The sequence below is a fragment of the Pseudorasbora parva genome, chromosome 22 (genome assembly GCF_024679245.1).
Source record: "Pseudorasbora parva isolate DD20220531a chromosome 22, ASM2467924v1, whole genome shotgun sequence".
Lineage (NCBI taxonomy): Eukaryota > Metazoa > Chordata > Actinopteri > Cypriniformes > Gobionidae > Pseudorasbora > Pseudorasbora parva.
The window spans coordinates 9,352,997-9,372,133 of NC_090193.1; the positions used below are offsets into that span (position 1 = coordinate 9,352,997).

The window sequence follows — 19,137 nt, forward strand, 5'->3', positions numbered from 1 at the left end:
TAGCAAATAAAATCATATTGTTCAAAATAATATGAACAGAAAATATTTGAGTGTCACTTATTCCAGAGGAAACTAAATCTCTACAAAATCTTTGAGAAAAAACAACAACAATTGTATTAAGTTGGTCTGACTCTAACGGAAGAAGCTCAAGAACCAAAAATAAAGAGATCTATTTTTATCCAAGCAACTGTGGGAATCTAGACACATACACGCACACACACACACACACACACACAGTGCTAAATTCGGAAACTTTCATCTGTGCGGTCGGGTAACGGTTCATGAGGCGAGGAGAAGAGGGAGGGGAGGCGATCCACAGACAGTCAGCTGATCCGTGTCATGTGATCTAATATGGCGCACGCGGAACTACAGACTGATCAACATCAGTTTCCTCCTGTCGTAGAGTTTGTTTGAGCTCATGATTTATATTTAGTGTATGGATAACTCATCGACTGACGGTTGATGATATGTAGTTAATCTGAGTTGTGTCTTTCAAACACTAGGCGTGCTAAAATTATTTTCGCTTTACATTTGATGAGAGCGCATGACTGAACAGTAATAATTAGTCGTGTAAGATTAAATAAAATGTCAAGATGATGCACACCGTATTATTGTTTCTAACGCTGTCTGCCTGTGCGCACACAACGTTTGGTTGTGAGTATACGTTTTTTTTTTTTAAATACAAAAATAAGATATTACACATGAGAATAAAGGTAGTTAGGAAAGTTAATATCACTAACGTTATATTTACAGATGCAGAAGTGACCATCAAAGCGCCAGCAACAGTGAATCTACAGGCAAAATCCTCAGAAAATATCAACATTACACTAAGGTATGCTTACAAGTCCTGATTTGTGTATTCACTCCACTGAGTAAATATGTGTTTTTGGAAAGCGTTTATATTGGGCTTGTCATGTGTTTACATTCACAGTTCAACGCTGAACACATCTGTAACAGTTTATTTCAATATTACATACACGTCAAAAAATGTCTCTTCAATAGTTCAACTGCCTGATGAGGTATGTGCACTTTTTTTTCTATCATATTTTAATACAAACGCTGTTTTAATCATATTCAAATGTTGTTGAATACAAATATTATGTTGTAGTTTACTCGGAAAGAAACACGTTATTTTGTTTTTGGTCCAAAGTTTTTTTTTTAAATTTTTATTCCTTGGCAGTAAGCTTCTGTAGTTTTCGGTGCCAGTTTATAAAAACATTAACATGTTGCTTTTCTACTGTATATTATATTTTGAAGCCTGCTTTCATATGGAATAAAATTCTTTGAAGCTTTTTTATTTATTTAATTTTTTATTACATATGAGTCATAACATAAAGTAATTGTCCGTATTAAAATCTCATTGTCTATGTTTGAGCCGATTGACATGAGTATCACATTAACTTAAAACAAAATGAATCCCATAAAATACTGTCAACTTAAGCAATGTTAAAGAACTATATTTGTCCTCTGTCATCTTGCACAGGTTGTTGTGCCAGCAGGAAATGCATCTGTATCTTTTGAAGTGCAGGCAAAAGGGGTTGGTCAGGTGACCGCTTACCTTTACAGCAATGACACTCGCATAAAAAGGTGCGTTTTAAGCTACATTTTCTTAATCTGTCACCAATTAAACACAGTACTGGGTGAAAATGAAACACATGTGATCTTCTACAGCTTCCTATTGTTTTCTTTGAGAACTCCTACATTTTGTTCAACACATGGGCATTCATTATAATTTACATTTTTTCCAATACTGTTATTTTTGTTGTTGTCAGTTACAGCATTAAGTAACATGAGTGTATGCATTATAACTAGATTTGGAGACATTTGCATCAGCTTCTTGCAGAACCAGTTCTATTTCTGTAGTTCCTTAATTTAGGGGATTTCAGACTGGGCGTTTGTGTGCCGCTAATAGGTGAACTGTGTTTCATGTTAAAAGTGCTATAACGTGTTCATTTTGTCAACTATTTTATTATTTAGACTTAGCCCTGTGCCAAATGCACTTTTTGTTATTTTATCAGATTTAGTCAACCTTGTTCTTTTTTGTGTCTATGTAGTCAAGTTTTAGTCGACTAAATGACCTTAAGTCTAGTTTAGTTAATTAAAACTTAGTCACAATTTTGTCATGCTGCATAATGGATAAATATTTTTTTCGCTGATTTGAATCACAATGATTGTCGTCATATGTGACCATGGATCACAAAACCAGTCATAAGGGTACATTTTTTGAAACTAAGATTCATACATAAGCTTTCGATTGGTGTATGGTTTAAGATATGACAATATTTGTCCAATATGCTATTATTGTTTAATAAGTTATATTTTCAGCTTTCAAAATTATATGACAGTTCATTGAAAATCTGGAATCTGAGATTGCAAAAAAATCTAAATCTAAAGAAAATTGCCCAAGCAATGCATATTATTACTAATAGTATATATATATATTTACAAAATATCTTCATGGAACACAATCCTTACTTACTATCTTAATTATTTTTAACATAAAAGAAAAATGTATAGTTTTGACCCATACAATGCCACCTATTGCCACAAATACACCTGTGACATATGAGAAATGTATTTCTACATTTCGTCAAAATGATTGCACTTTTATCTGTAAGCACAAATCAAGAGAATGTCCACTCGTATGCATAGTTTACTTGACGTTATCTAGTTTCCTGATTTATTATTGGCTAATCATCATATAAATTGGCACACACTTTGCATTATGAAAAATGGCAAAATGTTGTTAATGTAAATAGTGAAATATAAATGAATTTTAATTGAATTGAAAATGTATCTATAATATTCTAATACTAACTTATAATACCCAACTATTTTGTGAGGGGGGAATATGTTGTTAACATAAAGTGCTGCTATCATGCTATTTCAGAGATTCCTTTTCTTTCTTTCTTTGAGGCCATGCCCACAAAAAGCCAGAGCTTTCCCTTTCCGATCTTTCGCTTGTCTTTTTCTTCTCGTCTTAAAATTTGTTCTGACATAGACTCAAAATGATGTAGTATACACCAGGTCAGTGTCTGTGTGTCGCTGTAATTCTGCCACAGAAATACACTGAGAACAGAGAAGAAGAGTTGTGGCTAAAAGGGTTTCAGCAAGGGTAGAGTGAGGATAAAATCTCACGATAAAATAACAATAAATAGAGATTGTGTTTTATTAACGCCTACACCTACCCCAACCCTAAATCTACCCTTACAATAATGCAGACACTTAAATGATGCAATATTGATGTGGGCATGCCTAGTGCCTATAGCTGTATTCCTTCTAGTCTTCACTGTGTGATATGTGGTGTGATGTCATCGTTTCACAAAATATACAGATTGGCTGTACACATGAAAATGCAAAGGTGTAGGTTTCAGATGAAAAAAACAAAAAAAAAACAGTTTCTGGCTCCTAAAACGCCGGATCCGTCTGGACGAAACGCTGATACAATATGAAATGTTTACGTAGTCATATTTCTCATAATATACATTGCAGCTTCACCTCTTTTCTCACAGTGTCTAAAATGGTTCGTTAAAGATTTTATCGATAAAGTCTCTCCAAACCCCTCCTTTCTGAGAGCTTATGCCCATCTGATTGGTCAGATGGCCAAGTCTGTCGTGATTGGTTTACTGCTTGCAGCATGTCGAAAACAAAATGATACAAACGTAGCAATGGCCTTAGTTTTACCATACCAGGGGCCTTTGCCATGAAGCCGGTTTAGCTGGCTAGCCAGATATGTTTAAGCTTAGTTTGTGCCAATTCCGGGTTTAAGGTATAATTTAAAGTGTTTTGGCATTTAGCTGTGTTCATCGCCTTGGTAACTTACGCTCCACGGCTAACCTGCTACAGTGCAGGTTATGTTCTGGGTAAGAGATCTTAAACTGAAATTGGACGAATCAGCTGTGAGTAAAGTGACACATTTCTGATGCAATAAAGTCACTCCCCGTTTTTACTCCAAATTAAAGGTCACTGGTTTTTAAAGACTAAAGCGTCTGGCTTTTAACAATGCTTATTTAAAATAATGATTTAGATATAATTTATGTAATTATTATACCCTTAATCAATTACACATGTATAATTTTAGTTAATCAATCATTAATTGGCACTTTGTTAAAATTAATATAAATAGCCTATATAAAGTCAAGCTTCAAAATCAATAAATAAAGCTTTTAAAAAGATGCTTACTGAGCTTAAATGTTCAATTCTCTCTATATATCATCCAAACTAACTTCATAACTTAACATAATTTCAATCATGTAATTGTCTGCAGAAGAGAGGAATTAATCTCACAGTAATTGCGAGAAGTGAATCTCCACTGTTCCACTGATCCACAGCATGTGATTGGCTGTTCACTGCTGATGTCACATCACCGATCCACAGCATGGGACTGGCTGTTCACTACTGATGTCACAGCTAAACTTAGGAGCAAAGCCTGAGTTGACAGAGAAAGCTGATGATCAGCATCATGGTACCAATAAAGCCTGAATCGATTGGTTTGGTTTTGTCAACTCGAAACTAATCCTGTAACCCTGAGTTTGTTAAACTACCATCATGGTACAGGCACCAGTTCCAGCCCAAGTCCTCATTCTTTGTAGCCTGACAAGCCAGACCCACATCAAGATGTTTGGTCTGTAAACTCACCATAGACAGGGCTCAATCCGAGGGCAGGATAAACGGTTGTCTTTCAAACTCCCTCTGCACGCGATAGGATAGCGCTACAACCAACCAGAGCAATGAAGGTGAAACAGAGCTTGTTGACAGATTAAACATTCACAGTATCTGGTTGTTAAAACTCCGAACACATCTTCCGAACACATCTTCCCTTTTTAAGAATGACTTCAGTGCCGTTCTTTGTTCTTTTCTCAGAGAAAAGCTTAACTCCAAGTCTTCCAGGATCGTGGTCAAAGCTGATTCGAAAGACCGCCGTTCGCCAGTTTCTGTGTTTACTAGAAGCACGCAAACGCAACTCGGCCGTCATTATGTTAAGCCCGCCCACTGACTCTATACACGATGTGATTGGCCCGACCAGAGTTTGGTTTTTACAGTTCAGACGTGTATTGAGAGTTGCTAGACGACACTCGCGGCAGATTAGATTTGCTGCCGCTAGGGTGCGTCTAGATTTCTAGGCTACATCCTTTGGACTGTTGTTAGGGGTTACAGTTTTGACCCATAGACCAGATATGCGAAATGAAGACCAGGAGTCAGGATGTTCAATCATCGGAGAGAATTTTACTGAAGAATAGTTTGCAGTTTCATCAGTAGAGTCAGCTTCAGAGTCTCTCAGGGCGGTGTCAGGCCAGACTCTACTCTACACAAAATTACCACACCAGTTATACCAATTTCAAGGGCATGATTTACATCATTACAAACACGTGGAATATTACTGATTGGCATAAAGTCTAAACAATGTGTCACGCGAGAATAGATAGGAGATGTTGTTGTTGTTAATCAGGATGTATACATCAGACAATCCCAAGATTGGGGTAGTGTTGACTTCAGGGGAGTCCTAGAAAGACGCCAAGAAGTCTAGGGTGTGAGAAAAAGCGGTCCAATCCAGTCCATAGACCTGCACAGAACATGTAACACACACACACAACTCTAGGGCACATCTCTCCTCCAAGGTAAGCGCAGCAGTGAGCTTATCAACAGGACAAGATATCAACACCACATGACAAACAAATCTCCAGAAAGAAAAGTATGACTAATGTCATCTACCTCATTCTATAAAGAAATATAAAGAAATATAAAGACAAAAATGTACTTCTATCAATGGGAAAAATCACACTATATAAATGGGAAGAAATCAAAATTGGGAGACTCAAATCCTCCCACCCCTTCCTGTCCTGGGGTTACCAACAACAGGCAGGATTCACCTCTTGGAAGTTCTAACTTTCTCTCCAAGGTCCTGTTGGTCAGGACCCAGAGATAGAGGTCAGGCTATCTATATCAGGGCACAGACTGTCTTTGTCAGACCGTCTCTGGAAAGCAACTTAGAAACCATACAGCAGACATAGAGTCAAAATCATATTAAATAATAGTTAAATGTATTAATGATCAAATAAAATTGATTTTCAATATAATTCATTATTGTGGAAGGATAATAACTGATTATTAAATTCATGAGGTTATTAAAAATCATTCAAAAGGATAAGATGCATATGATGAAGATGCATATGATGAAGAGGCAAGGGTGTCGGCCCACTCCCCCCTTCACTGTGCACTCCATTTATTGTGCACTTTAATCTTGGCAGACCTTTTACATTTACAAACACTATGTGAACGATAATATCCGAAAAAGGCATAATAGGGGCACTAGATATTTTCCACATAATATTTTAATAATTTGTTTTGGCTTTAGTACAGTGATAAATAGAAGCACATGTTGAATTAGTTAAGAAGTGCTTTAAGATAAACACCTTGACAATAACAACTAGCTGTGTTTCTCTTTTTCAGCTTTGAAACCCGAATCAGATTCTTGATTGTCAGAAGCAACGTCCTTTTCATCATCAACCAAATCATTGGCTGGATTTACTTCGTGGCCTGGTCCGTGTCGTTCTACCCACAGGCGTATGAGAACTGGAAACGACGCAGGTACAAGATAAACCTTGAAATTTGAAGATTTAGACTGACTGAAAAATGATAAATAACATGTTTTGTTTCATACAGTGTGGTAGGCCTCAATTTCGATTTCCTCGGTCTCAACTTGACTGGGTTCATTGCTTACAGTGTGTTCAACGTTGGCCTATTCTGGGTGACTTATATGCAGGTGAAGCAATTTAAAGCTTTCAGGTTGTCAAAATAATTTTGTAAAACATTAGACATTTAATAATTTAGTGCGAGATGTACTAAAGCAGTATACTGTCTTTAGCTATCGTCTGATTGTTGAGTAGCAGTTTTTTAATGGAGATGATAAATGTTGCATCTACAGGAGGAGTTCCTGAAGAAAGATCCGAATGGTGTCATTCCTGTCGATGCCAATGATGTCTTCTTCAGTCTCCATGCTGTAGTTCTCACTCTCGTCTATATTTGCCAGTGTGTCATCTATGAGGTAAACATTGAAACGCAAATGTGAAAATATTAATATTGTTAATACAAATGATAAAGTATATTATTTTACACACACATGTATAGATTAGAGGTCTGCAATAAACTTTAAACGAGATCGTTTAACCCTACCAGACTGATCGTTTAACCCTACCAGACTGATCGTTTAACCCTATCAGACTGATCGTTTAACCCTATCAGACTGATCGTTTAACCCTTCCAGACTGATCGTTTAACCCTATCAGACTGATCGTTTAACCCTACCAGACTGATCGTTTAACCCTACCAGACTGGACCGGTAAATTACTGGACGTTAAATTTTAAGCCCGCATCCGGAGTCAGTTTCTCACAGCAATTACCTTTTTGCAATTTACTGTGTTTTAGGATCGCATGCAATAGAAAACGCTAATAATGCCTAATACATCTAATAACGTGGTTCATCGCTTCCTGTCCATAGAATGCTCCGTTTCCAGTATGTCGACACAGATACATTTCAGTTGAGTACTTCAGTTTAAACGAGGAATCGTGATAGCCCAACTAAAGAAATGTATCAATTAAATCATTAAAAATCATACTGATTTAGAATGGCATTGTTTGTGTGTGTGTGTGTGTGTATGTATGTATGTGTGTATGTGTATGTATATATATATACACACACACACATTGTCATTCAATATTCTGTATGATTTTTAATGATTTAATTGATTTCTTTTTTAATTTTATTTATTTCTTGTGATCAAAGAGTTTTTAGCATCATTACTCCAGTTTTCAGTGTCACATGATCCTTCAGAAATCATTTTAATATGATTTTTGCTGCTCAAGAAAAATGTATGATTATTATCAATGTTGAAAACACCAACTTTTTTAAGGATTATTTGATGAATATAAAGTTCATGAGAACAGTATTTATCTTAAATAGAAAGCTTTTGTAACATTGTACTACCGTTTAAAAGTTTTGGTCAGTAACAAGTTTTTATTTTATGCGAAAGAACTTAAAGAAATTAATAAATTTTTTCAGCAAATATGCATTAAATAGATCAAAAGAGACAGTATAGACAAAAGCGCCATGCTCTACTGTTTGAGCTACAGGAAAGCCTATATTATTATTATTTTTTTATTTATTTACAGAAAGTAATTATTTTAAGCAAGGATGCACTCAATTCAGAAATTACAATACAGATTTTTACATTATATATATATATTTCAAATAAATGTTCTTTTGAACTTTCTATTCATCAAAGAATCCTAAAAACAAATGTCACATTTTACACAAAAATATGAAGCAGCACAACTCTTTTAAACACTGATATTAACAATAAATGTTTCTTGAGCAGGAAATCATCATAATAGAATGATTTTTGAAGGATCATGTGAAAATGTCTATTAAAATAGAAAAGTTAATCTAATAATATTTGACAATATTATTATTATATTTTTTTTGCTGTATTTTTATCAAATAAATGCAGTCTTGATTATTACTAGCCTGACAAGCCAGACCCACATCAAGATGTTTGGTCTGTAAACTCACCACTGACAGGGCTCAATCCGAGGGGCGGGATAAACGGTTGTCTTTCAAACTCCCTCTGCACGCGATAGGATAGCGCTACAACCAACCAGAGCAACGAAGGTGAAGCAGAGCTCGCTGACAGATTAAACATTCACAGTATCCGGTCGGCTAAACTCCGAACACATCTTCCCTTTTTAAGAATGACTTCAGTGCCGTTCTTTGTTCTTTTCTCAGAGAAAAGCTTAACTCCAAGTCTTCCAGAGTCGCGGTCAGAGCTGATTCGGAAGACCGCCGTTCGCCAGTTTCTGTGTTTATTAGTAGCACGCAAGCGCAACTCGGCGGTCATTATGTTAAGCCCGCCCACCGACTCTATACACGATGTGATTGGCCTGACCAGAGTTTGGCGTTTACAGCTCAGACGTGTATTGAGAGTTGCTAACAACACTCGCGGCAGATTAGATTTGCTGCCGCTAGGGTGCGTCTAGATTTCTAGGCTAGATTATTACTTCTTTCAAACATAAAAAGAATCGCTCGCTCTGTCTGTCTCTCTGTCTATCTATCTGTCTATCTGTCTCTTTATCTATCATCTATATATATGTGTGTGTGTGTGTGTGTGTGTGTGTGTTCATTGTATTATTAAAAAATACATTTAAAAGTAAAAATAGATAATGAAATTGCATTGCTTCTTAAAGTGTTTTTTACATTTTTTTTTATTTGTGTTTATTATTTAGAGAGGTGGACAAAAGGTTTCCAAAGTGGCCATCGGGTTATTAGTGATTGGCTGGACCTTTGCGTTTGTCTCCCTGTTTGTTGCTGTGGCACAGAAGATCTCCTGGCTGGATTATCTGTACTATTTCTCTTACATTAAACTGGGTGTCACACTTGTAAAGTACATCCCTCAGGTACAGCTCTCTTATCTCACACCACAACATAACACAAAAACAGGCTTTAAAGCTGCATCCCCCATCATTTAATCACTGTCTTGTCTTCTTTTTTTTAACGAGAATGAGATGTTTATCATATGTTTTTTTGGGCCATACGAACAAAAGAGCATGAGAACCGGGGCTGTCAAACTACAAAACCAACATTTCATTTTATTTATAATCTTCATCCCCCATTGTAGCTGTCAAATCTCTTTCACACTTGCATTCAGTTGAAACATTCAGTGTTTTGTTCAGTCATGAGAAACATGAGAATCAAACCTGGCCGTAATGTTTGAATATTCACATGCGTGAAAGAAATTTAAGAGTCATGGTAGATTTGTGCTTAGTAAAATACTTTGTAATGCCGACAAAAACAGTGGCTATTCATAGACCAGTGCAGTAGATTTTGATGCGGTTCACTGCAATGCTAAACATATTTCACACTTCCCCTTTTTTAAAAGAATTGTACACTTGCTTGTACTTGTGGCATGTAACAGTAGATTGAGAAAGAGTTGCCAATGAACCAGAATACAAGTAACCCTTCCAACGTCCTAATAAAGTGTACCTATCTGTCCTGAAGTGTACAATGTTTGATTTCAATAGAATCTCATTGTACATTGGAGTAACATAATTTGTGAAACATTTTTAGGACTAAATCTAAAAAATAAATAAAAAAAATGGGTCAAGTTTGATTCATCATTTATTATATTATAATTTTTCCTGTGAATCAAATTTTACAAAACACACACACACACACACACACCTTTGTTTTTGTGACATATGGGGACATTCCATAGGCGTAATGGTTTTTATACTGTACAAACCGTATTTTCTATCCCCCTACACTGCCCCTGTCCCTAAACCTACCCATCACAGGAAACATTCTGCATTTTTACTTTAAAGAAAAACTCATCCTGTATGATTTATAAGCATTTTGAAAAGTGGGGACTGCCAATGCCCTCATATTTCACCCTCTCCTTGTAATACCTATGTCATACCCATGTCATTATACACATTTGTGTCCTCATATGTCACAAAAACATGCCCACACACACACACATTTGTTTTTGTGAAATGTGGGGGCATTTCATAGGTGTAATGGTTTTTATACTTTAAAAAACGTATTTCCTACCCCCTTTACTCCCCCCCCTCCCCCCCCACACACACACACACACTTTGTATTGTAAAAAGGGAACTTATCTAGACCGAAACCAAAAGGGCAGGTGCTTAAGCACCACTTACAGTCTATCTCTGGACATGCCTGATGAAATATATATTATACTGTATTCAAATATGGATTATTTTGTATTAAATTAACTTTTTGTTTGTTTACATATTCTAGACATTTCCACCAAGCCTGGTTCAGTTATTCAAAAATACAGTTCCTTCTCAAAAATTAGCATTTTGTGATAAAGTTCATTATTTTCCATAATGTAATGATAAAAATTAAACTTTCATATATTTTAGATTCATCGTAGACCAACTGAAATATTTCAGGTCTTTTATTGTTTTAATACTGATGATTTTGGCATACAGCTCATGAAAACCCAAAATTCCTATCTCAAAAAATGTGATTTCATCCGACCAATAAAAGAAAAGTGTTTTTAATACAAATAACCTTCAAATAATTATGTTCAGTTATGCACTCAATACTTGGTCGGGAATCCTTTTGCAGAAATGACTGCTTCAGTGCGGCGTGGCATGGAGGCGATCAGCCTGTGGCACTGCTGAGGTGTTATGGAGGCCCAGGATGCTTCGATAGCGGCCTTAAGCTCCTCCAGAGTGTTGGGTCTTGCGTCTCTCAACTTTCTCTTCACAATATCCCACAGATTCTCTATGGGGTTCAGGTCAGGAGAGTTGGCAGGCCAATTGAACACAGTAATACCATGGTCAGTAAACCATTTGCCAGTGGTTTTGGCACTGTGAGCAGGTGCCAGGTCGTGCTGAAAAACCATAAAGCTTTTCAGCAGATGAAGCATGAAGTGTTTCAAACTCTCCTGACAGCTAGCTGCATTGACCCAGCCCTTGATAAAACACAGTGGACCAACACCAGCAGCTGACATGGCACCCCAGACCATCACTGACTGTGGGTACTTGACACTGGACTTCAGGCATTTTGGCATTTCCTTCTCCGCAGTCTTCCTGCAGACTCTGGGACCTTGATTTCCGAATGACCTGCAAAATTTGCTTTCATCCGAAAAAAGTACTTTGGACCACTGAGCAACAGTCCAGTGCTGCTTCTCTGTAGCCCAAAAGTGTCTTGACCTGGGGAATGCGGCACCTGTAGCCCATTTCCTGCACACGCCTGTGCACGGTGGCTCTGGATGTTTCTACTCCAGACTCAGTCCACTGCTTCCGCAGGTCCCCCAAGTTCTGGAATCAGCCCTTCTCCACAATCTTCCTCAGGGTCCGGTCACCTCTTCTCGTTGTGCAGCGTTTTTGCCACACTTTTTCCTTCCCACAGACTTCCCACTGAGGTGCCTTGATACAGCACTCTGGGAACAGCCTATTCGTTCAGAAATTTCTTTCTGTGTCTTACCCTCTCGCTTGAGGGTGTCAATGATGGCATTCTGGACAGCAGTCAGGTCGGCAGTCTTACCCATGATTGCGGTTTTGAGTAGTGAACCAGGCTGGGAGTTTTTAAAGCCTCAGGAATCTTTTGCAGGTGTTTAGAGTTAATTAGTTGATTCAGATGATTAGGTTAATAGCTCGTTTAGAGAACCTTTTCATGATTTTTTTTGAGATAGGAATTTTGGGTTTTCATGAGCTATATGCCAAAATCATCAGTATTAAAACAATAAAATACCTGAAATATTTCAGTTGGTGTGCAATGAATCTAAAATATATGAATATAAAAATCATAAAATATAATGTATTATCATTACATTATGGAAATTAATTAACTTTTATCACAATATGCTAATCTTTTGAGAAGGACCTGTATGTGGTATTTTTTTTTTTTAGCATATTCTTTATTTAAAACAGCTTAAAAAAAATCAGTATAGCATATTTTACAGTTAAATAATTGTGAATGCCTTTTCAGGCATATATGAACTACCGCAGGCAGAGCACGGAGGGATGGAGCATCGGGAATGTGCTGCTGGACTTCACCGGGGGAAGTTTCAGTTTGATTCAGATGTTCCTTCAGGCCTTTAACAACGGTGAGACCACACAAACACTTTAATTTCCTAAACCGAAACTCTTTAATGAAGTTAGAATGCACACAAATCATTGTTTTATGTGTTTCCTTGACAGATAAATGGAAGTTTATATTTGGAGACCCCACAAAGTTCGGACTGGGCGTTTTCTCCATATTCTTTGACGTTGTGTTTATAATACAGCATTATTGTTTGTATAGAAACAGAGAGTCCCCGTATCATGATTTAGATGATCAGAATGATCACCACACCGATTTTAAAACATGACTGGGAACAAGACAATAACATGAAGATTTCATATGGACTTTCATATGTGTTTTGTTTTTTTGTACTCACTAATCTAAAGTGTGATCTATATATTAAAGGGAACTATATAAATGTCTGTCTTACTCCAAAATGTCTTAAAAGCAAAAAAGCACTTTTTTCTTATGAATTAGTATATATATTTATAAATGATTTTTCTTATTTCAATAAATTGATGCTGTCTCAGGTAAACTCTTGTTTGTCTTGTCTGTATTTCATGTGTTTTACACTGTCATCTGATGGCTTAAGATAAACTACATGAGACTAAAGTTTTTTTCATAGACTGATGACGACGCATTTTAATGATCATCCGCATAAAAAAAAATTAATGCTATACTTTGTATTATATTACATTTGTATAAACAACAAAAAAAATGTTTAGCTAATTCTGCTCTGAGGTTGTTTTTAATACACCGGCCATGGGAGTGACACTTTAAAAAAAGAAAATGTTTAACATCTTTCTCTCTTTCTGACTGATGCTATCAATCTCTCTATTTTTGTCCTCTTTTTTTAAAGTTGTGATAACAAACTTTTGCTTTTTGAGCAAATGGGGAGTCTGAATAATAGTCTCTTATTCACCACTAATACTATAGACGTTTATACAATATGACGACTACCGCCTCAGAGAAATCTGGAAATGTGAAATGTGTCTATTGTTTAGTCTGTTAACTATACGCCCAGGTTACGGAACATATAGCACATCACATCACATATTAGGTGGGATATTAGGCAGCAAGTGAACATTTTGTTATCAAAGTTGATGTGTTAGATGCAGGGAAAATGGGCTAGCGTGAGGATTTGAGTGAGTTTGACAAGGGCCAAATTTTGATGGCTATAGACACATCTCCAAAACCAGTGACATGACCCTGTACAAGATGTGTCTCCAAGGCTGTGATGCATGTGGGCCCGAAGGCTGGCCCGTGTGGTCCGATCAAACAGACGATCTATGGAACAAATTTCTCAAGAAGTTAATGTTGGTTATGATAGAAAGGTTTCCGAATACACAGTAATCGAGAATTTGTTGCATATGGGCCTGCATAGCTGCAGACCATTTAGGGTGTCCCTGTCCCTGTCCACGGAGCAATGAAAGAAGGTGGCCTGGTCTAATGAATCATGTTTTCTTTTACATCACGTGGATGGCTGGGTGAATGTTCATCGCTTACCTGGGGAACACATGGCACCAGGATGCACTATGGGAAGAAGGCAAGCCAGCGTAGGCAGTGTGACGCTTTGGGCAATATTCTGCTGGGAAATCTTGGGCCCTGCCAAAAATTGGTTGAGACACGGTTTAAGGAGAACAACGAGTTTGAGGTGTTGGCTTCCAAATTCCCCAGATCTCAATCCAATCGAGCATCTGTGGGATGTGCTGAACAAAAAAGTCTAATCCATGGAGGCCCCACATCGCAGTTTACAGGACTTAAAGGATCTGCTGCTAACAACTTGGTCAGGTTCCAGATACCACAGCACACCTTCTGGGGTCTAGTGGAGTCCATCAATGAGTTCAGGGCTGTTTTGGCAGCACAAGGGGGACCAGCACAATATTAGCATAATGCTATTCCTGATTGGCGTGCAACCTTAAGATATTCACTTGTGTAATAATATGTTTCTTCTTTAAAACGATCCAACGTCAGTATTCTCAAGCATTCATGAATTACAAATATTTAAGGTCGATGCTCAAATAGGGGAATGATAGTTAACAGGCTAGAGTAATAAAATAACATGGCATTTGGATAATTTAGAAAAATAACACATTTTTCTACTCTGCTGCAAGCGCGCGACAGAACCAGAACAGAACTGCCTGAACTCAGCAGTTTACGCTCTTGCGTCACTGTAGAGCGCAGGGGATTATGGTTAGCGGAAGTAAGATGGCGGAGGTGACAGATGAGGGTAAGTGGTATTTGTGTCTTAATACCCCTTTACCTTTTCCATACCCGTTTATTAACTATAACCAATCATGTTATGATGTCGCGGACCGTTTGGAGTTGAGAGATCGAGTGGTTGCTTATTGTTGCTGATTTAATCACGCAATTTTATCGTCGCATTTACGCGCACCGGCCTCAAGTCAGAGACAGAACTAATGTTTACATACATCTGTGTTTGTTAATATTCTCTCACAGAAGTTTTTTTATAACAGGTATCTTTGTTTGTGTTCATATGCAGGCATGTACATTTCTGCTATTTTCATCTGTTTATACTGGTTGTCGCCGTAAATGCGTGTAGCCAGTTATTTCGATTTGCTGGTTTCTGGTGGTTTGTGGCAGGAGTGGATGTGCCACTTTCAACACGTTTTAAATAAACTTATTTTGAGGAAAGTTAAGAGGAATTACAGTGTGTCATTTGTCCGTCCTAGAAAGTCATTTGTAATGTGTGCAATCAATTTAATTGTCCTTTTGGATGCCAGTACAGCAATTGTACATGGGTATTCATTTTAGTGAGGTGACGTGAAGGCCAAGTATGGTAACGTTACCCCATACTCGGAATGTGTCTTCTGTATTTAACTCATCCAAGTTAGTGCAGACACATCAGGAGTAGTGAACACACACACTGCGAACCATGAACACCCCCCCCCCAGAGTACTGCATTAAAGGGTTAATTCAACAAAAAATTTATATTCTGTCATTAATTACTTACGCTTATGTCGTTCCAAACCTGTTAGACATTCATTCGTCTTCAGAGAACAAAATAGGATATTTATATTCTATCTGACCTCTCCATAGACAGTTTTTTAAACCCTTTTAAGGACTAGAAAGGTAAACATTGTTAAAATAGTCAATGTGACTCCAGCGGTTCAACCTTAATTGAACGAAGTAACAATAATACTATTATAACAAACAAAAATAAAGACTTAATTTAACTTTTTTCTAGCCTGTGTCAGACTCTTACGCTGTTGACATAGAGTAAACAGTGCAGCGCCTCCTAGTTCTACGGCAGAACAACTCCCGTCGTGCGCATGCATTGTGGTGCTCATGTCAACATTGTTGCCCAATAATAAGCCAGCGTTCTGGAAGTGCTTCATGTGTTTTTTTGTTTGTTTGTTTTTTTCACACAAAAAGTAAGCATGACTTTACTACTTTTCTGGACCTTGAAAATGTTAATTACATTGCTGTCTATGGAGGAGTCAGAGTCAGAGAGCTCCCGGATTTCATCAAAAATATTTGTGTCCGGAAGATAAACGAATGTCTTGGAACAGCATGAGGGTGTGTAATTAATGACAGAATTTTCATTTTTGGGTGAACTAACCCTTTGATGTGCGAGCAGCTGTTATAGGAATGATCCACTGGAACACTGTGCCGATCTTTACTGAAGACACACTTTCACATCATTTTTTTTGTAATGCGGTGAATACAAGAGGAGAGAGACACTTAAAGGGATAGTTCACCCAAAAGTGAAAATCAGCCCATGATTTACTCACCCACACCCTCAAGCCTTTATTGACCCATCAGAGCTGTGAGGAAAGCATTATTTGATGTACAGATGCATTTTTTATGGAGTTTTAAAAACAGCAACAATTAGTGCCATTATAAAGCTTGGATTAGCCAGGAATTTTTTAATATAGCTCTGCTTGTATTCGTCTGAAAGAAGAATGTCATATACACCTAGGAAGACTTGAGGGTGAGTAAATCATGGGCTAATTTTCATAGTCTATATTCTTTGTTTGTCACAATAGGGAAGAAAAGATTATCACAACTTCCATTTCATGCCGACTTTAATAGGTCATTTGTAAATAATCATGTACACTGTGGACTTAGTTGTTTAAAATATCACAGCTGTTTGAATGTAGCCTCTGATTATCAATATGATGATTAATAATGATTCAATCAGTGAGTTGCATTTGAGAACCAAATCAGTCAGATTCCTAAACTAATCATTCAGACTGTTTTTTAACAATTTATTGAAAACTCGTTCACTTTCATAATAATAAAAAGGGGCAGATATTCTGAAGAAATTTAGTCATACAAATTTTATAACATGACATAAACGTTCGGTTTCGAGTGAACTGTACTTTTAAAGTTTTTATTCGTAAGTTTGTAAGCTTTACCTTTCTATTAATATAATTTAATATTATATTTAGGCTATTTTATTCTTGTCATGTTTTTTTTTTATTACTTTAACTCTCATGCTTTTGCCTTCATGTTTCATTTAGTATTTTCTCTCTGATGGTTGGAAACACAAGAGCTTAACTTCATCCTGAGGAGGGATCAGACAGCAGCATGGCAGATGACAACGGTGAGGTGTATTGGCAAACGGATGAAGAGATGATCTCTTCTGCACTTCTTTAGAGATATTATTGGGACAGTCATTGCAATTTGTTCAGTAGATTTTGAACAGTCTGATTTTCGCTCTCAGAATCATTCATTCAGTGATAATGGACTGAGGCTTTAAATGGGTCAGCGCTCAGCATCAGAGGCTGTAACTAGTAGATGTGTTCTAGACGGATATCTCTGCAAGTCCATGGTAATATAAAAATAGACACTAGCAAATTAAGCCAGGAATGTTTTCTTTGGCTTTTAATTTTTTTTGTCCATCTGCTTCTAAGAGATTGTAGCCATTTTTCCATTGCCCTCATGAGTTGTTTTTCTCTCTGTGTCTGGGCTTTGTTTGGTGTGTGTGTGTGTGTGTGTGTGTGTGTGTGTGTGTGTGTGTGTGTGAGAACGCGCATGCGTGTGTGCTTGTCTCCATGAAGATCAGCCAAAGAATGTGATAGGACAGAGGCTTTATAATTCTAAGATATTAACCCGATAAAGACATACTTAAAGGGTTTGTTCGTTCCACACCTGAAAGACCTCCATTCATCTTCGGAACACAGTTTAAGATATTTTATATTTAGTCCGGGGGCTTTCTCTTCCTCCATTGAATGTTTACGGTATACTGTCCCTTTCCAGAAAGCTAATAAAAACATCATTAAAGTAGTCCATATGTGACATCAGTTGGTTAATTAGAATCTCTTGAAGCATCGGAAATATTTTGGTCCAAATATATCAAAAACTACGACTTTATTCAGCATTGTCTTCTCTTCCGTATTTGTTTTCAATCCGCAAACAAAGATTCGAACGGTTATGAATCAGCATATTGATTCATGATTCGGATCGCCAATGTCACGTGATTTCAGCAGTTTGGCAGTTTGACACGCGATCTGAATCATGAATAAATACACTGATTCATAACCGCTTAATTCTTAACAGGAAAACTGTACAATGACAAACTCACTTAAACAGCTGCATTACATTTCACTTTGAAACCAAATCTTCCGTGATCATATTGTTTGTCAGCTCTTCGCTCTCGTGATGAATGAAATCTGACTCCTTCTGTGTTTGTGTGGCGACTCTCGTTCGGGTCATGCTGTATTGAGCAGACACGTTCGGGTTTTAATTGTAGTGTTTGTTCTCTAACTGAACTAAATGATTTTATTACTATAAAAATGAAAACGAGGGTGGGCTGGTGCTGGGGTGGGCAAGTGATGTAACCGGTGGGAGTGGCCTCGTAGGGCAGCGAAGCAAGTGCATTCTGGGAGTTGTTGTCTTTCATCCATATGAGCCAAAAGTACTGGCTTTTCACAGTCTAGAAGGAACCAACGTCAAAAATAATTGTACATTTCTTAGAACTTTACAGAAAGCAGCTGACTTGTTTTGGTACAGTGATTGAATCATATCCACTCCCACTGACTCAGACATCTTGTTTTTCTACTTGCAGATAAACCTGCTGTTGCTCCTCCAGTGTTTGTGTTTCAGAAGGATAAAACACAAAAGGTAAGACATGCACTTCAGTTCTTACTGCATGACTCAGGTCACACCTGTTTAAAACTGGCTTTAAATCACTGATTGTTTCTTCAGAGGTCAGCAGAGGGATCCAGCACAGAGGATGGAGAAGGTGAGTTTAGTCTTTTTTTGAAAGCACTGAATTTCACTAAGAAATGTTTGGAACATATTTCATATAATTAAATAAAAAAAGGAAAATAAATTGTTACTTTAAGAAAATGATGTCTATATTTGTATGTATGTATGTATGTTTAAATGTACTGTTATTACTATAGTAGATAGATATACTAACGTGTAACTACGTCACCTTAAGATAAAGTTTAATTTTTGGGTGGATAATGTCTTGAAAATGTGCTTCATCCAATAAATTCTGTATGAAGAATTACTTTATGCATGCGTATTTAAAGTTTAAGTGCTATTTTTATTTATATTATCTATCTTTTCTGGTC

At 37.1% G+C, this 19,137-nt stretch overlaps 2 protein-coding genes across 2 annotated transcripts in view; both read left to right on the plus strand.

The window, feature by feature from the left end:
- Positions 1-301: 301 nt before the first annotated feature.
- Positions 302-13,118, plus strand: ctns (cystinosin, lysosomal cystine transporter). Its single transcript, XM_067431071.1, has 10 exons — positions 302-654; positions 754-832; positions 932-1,019; positions 1,484-1,587; positions 6,451-6,588; positions 6,664-6,763; positions 6,926-7,045; positions 9,280-9,450; positions 12,515-12,632; positions 12,727-13,118. The coding sequence occupies exons 1-10, from the start codon at positions 594-596 to the stop codon at positions 12,894-12,896; spliced, it is 1,149 nt and encodes a 382-aa protein (XP_067287172.1). The 5' UTR covers positions 302-593; the 3' UTR covers positions 12,897-13,118.
- A 1,404-nt stretch (positions 13,119-14,522) lies between these two features.
- Positions 14,523-19,137, plus strand: part of ranbp3a (RAN binding protein 3a) — a 28,341-nt gene continuing 23,726 nt past the window's right edge. Inside the window, exons 1-4 of the mRNA XM_067430768.1 lie at positions 14,523-14,819; positions 17,077-17,159; positions 18,624-18,679; positions 18,764-18,800. Of these exons, the coding sequence (XP_067286869.1) occupies positions 17,144-17,159; positions 18,624-18,679; positions 18,764-18,800 (109 nt within the window). The 5' untranslated portion in view covers positions 14,523-14,819; positions 17,077-17,143. The remainder of the gene's footprint in view (positions 14,820-17,076; positions 17,160-18,623; positions 18,680-18,763; positions 18,801-19,137) is intronic.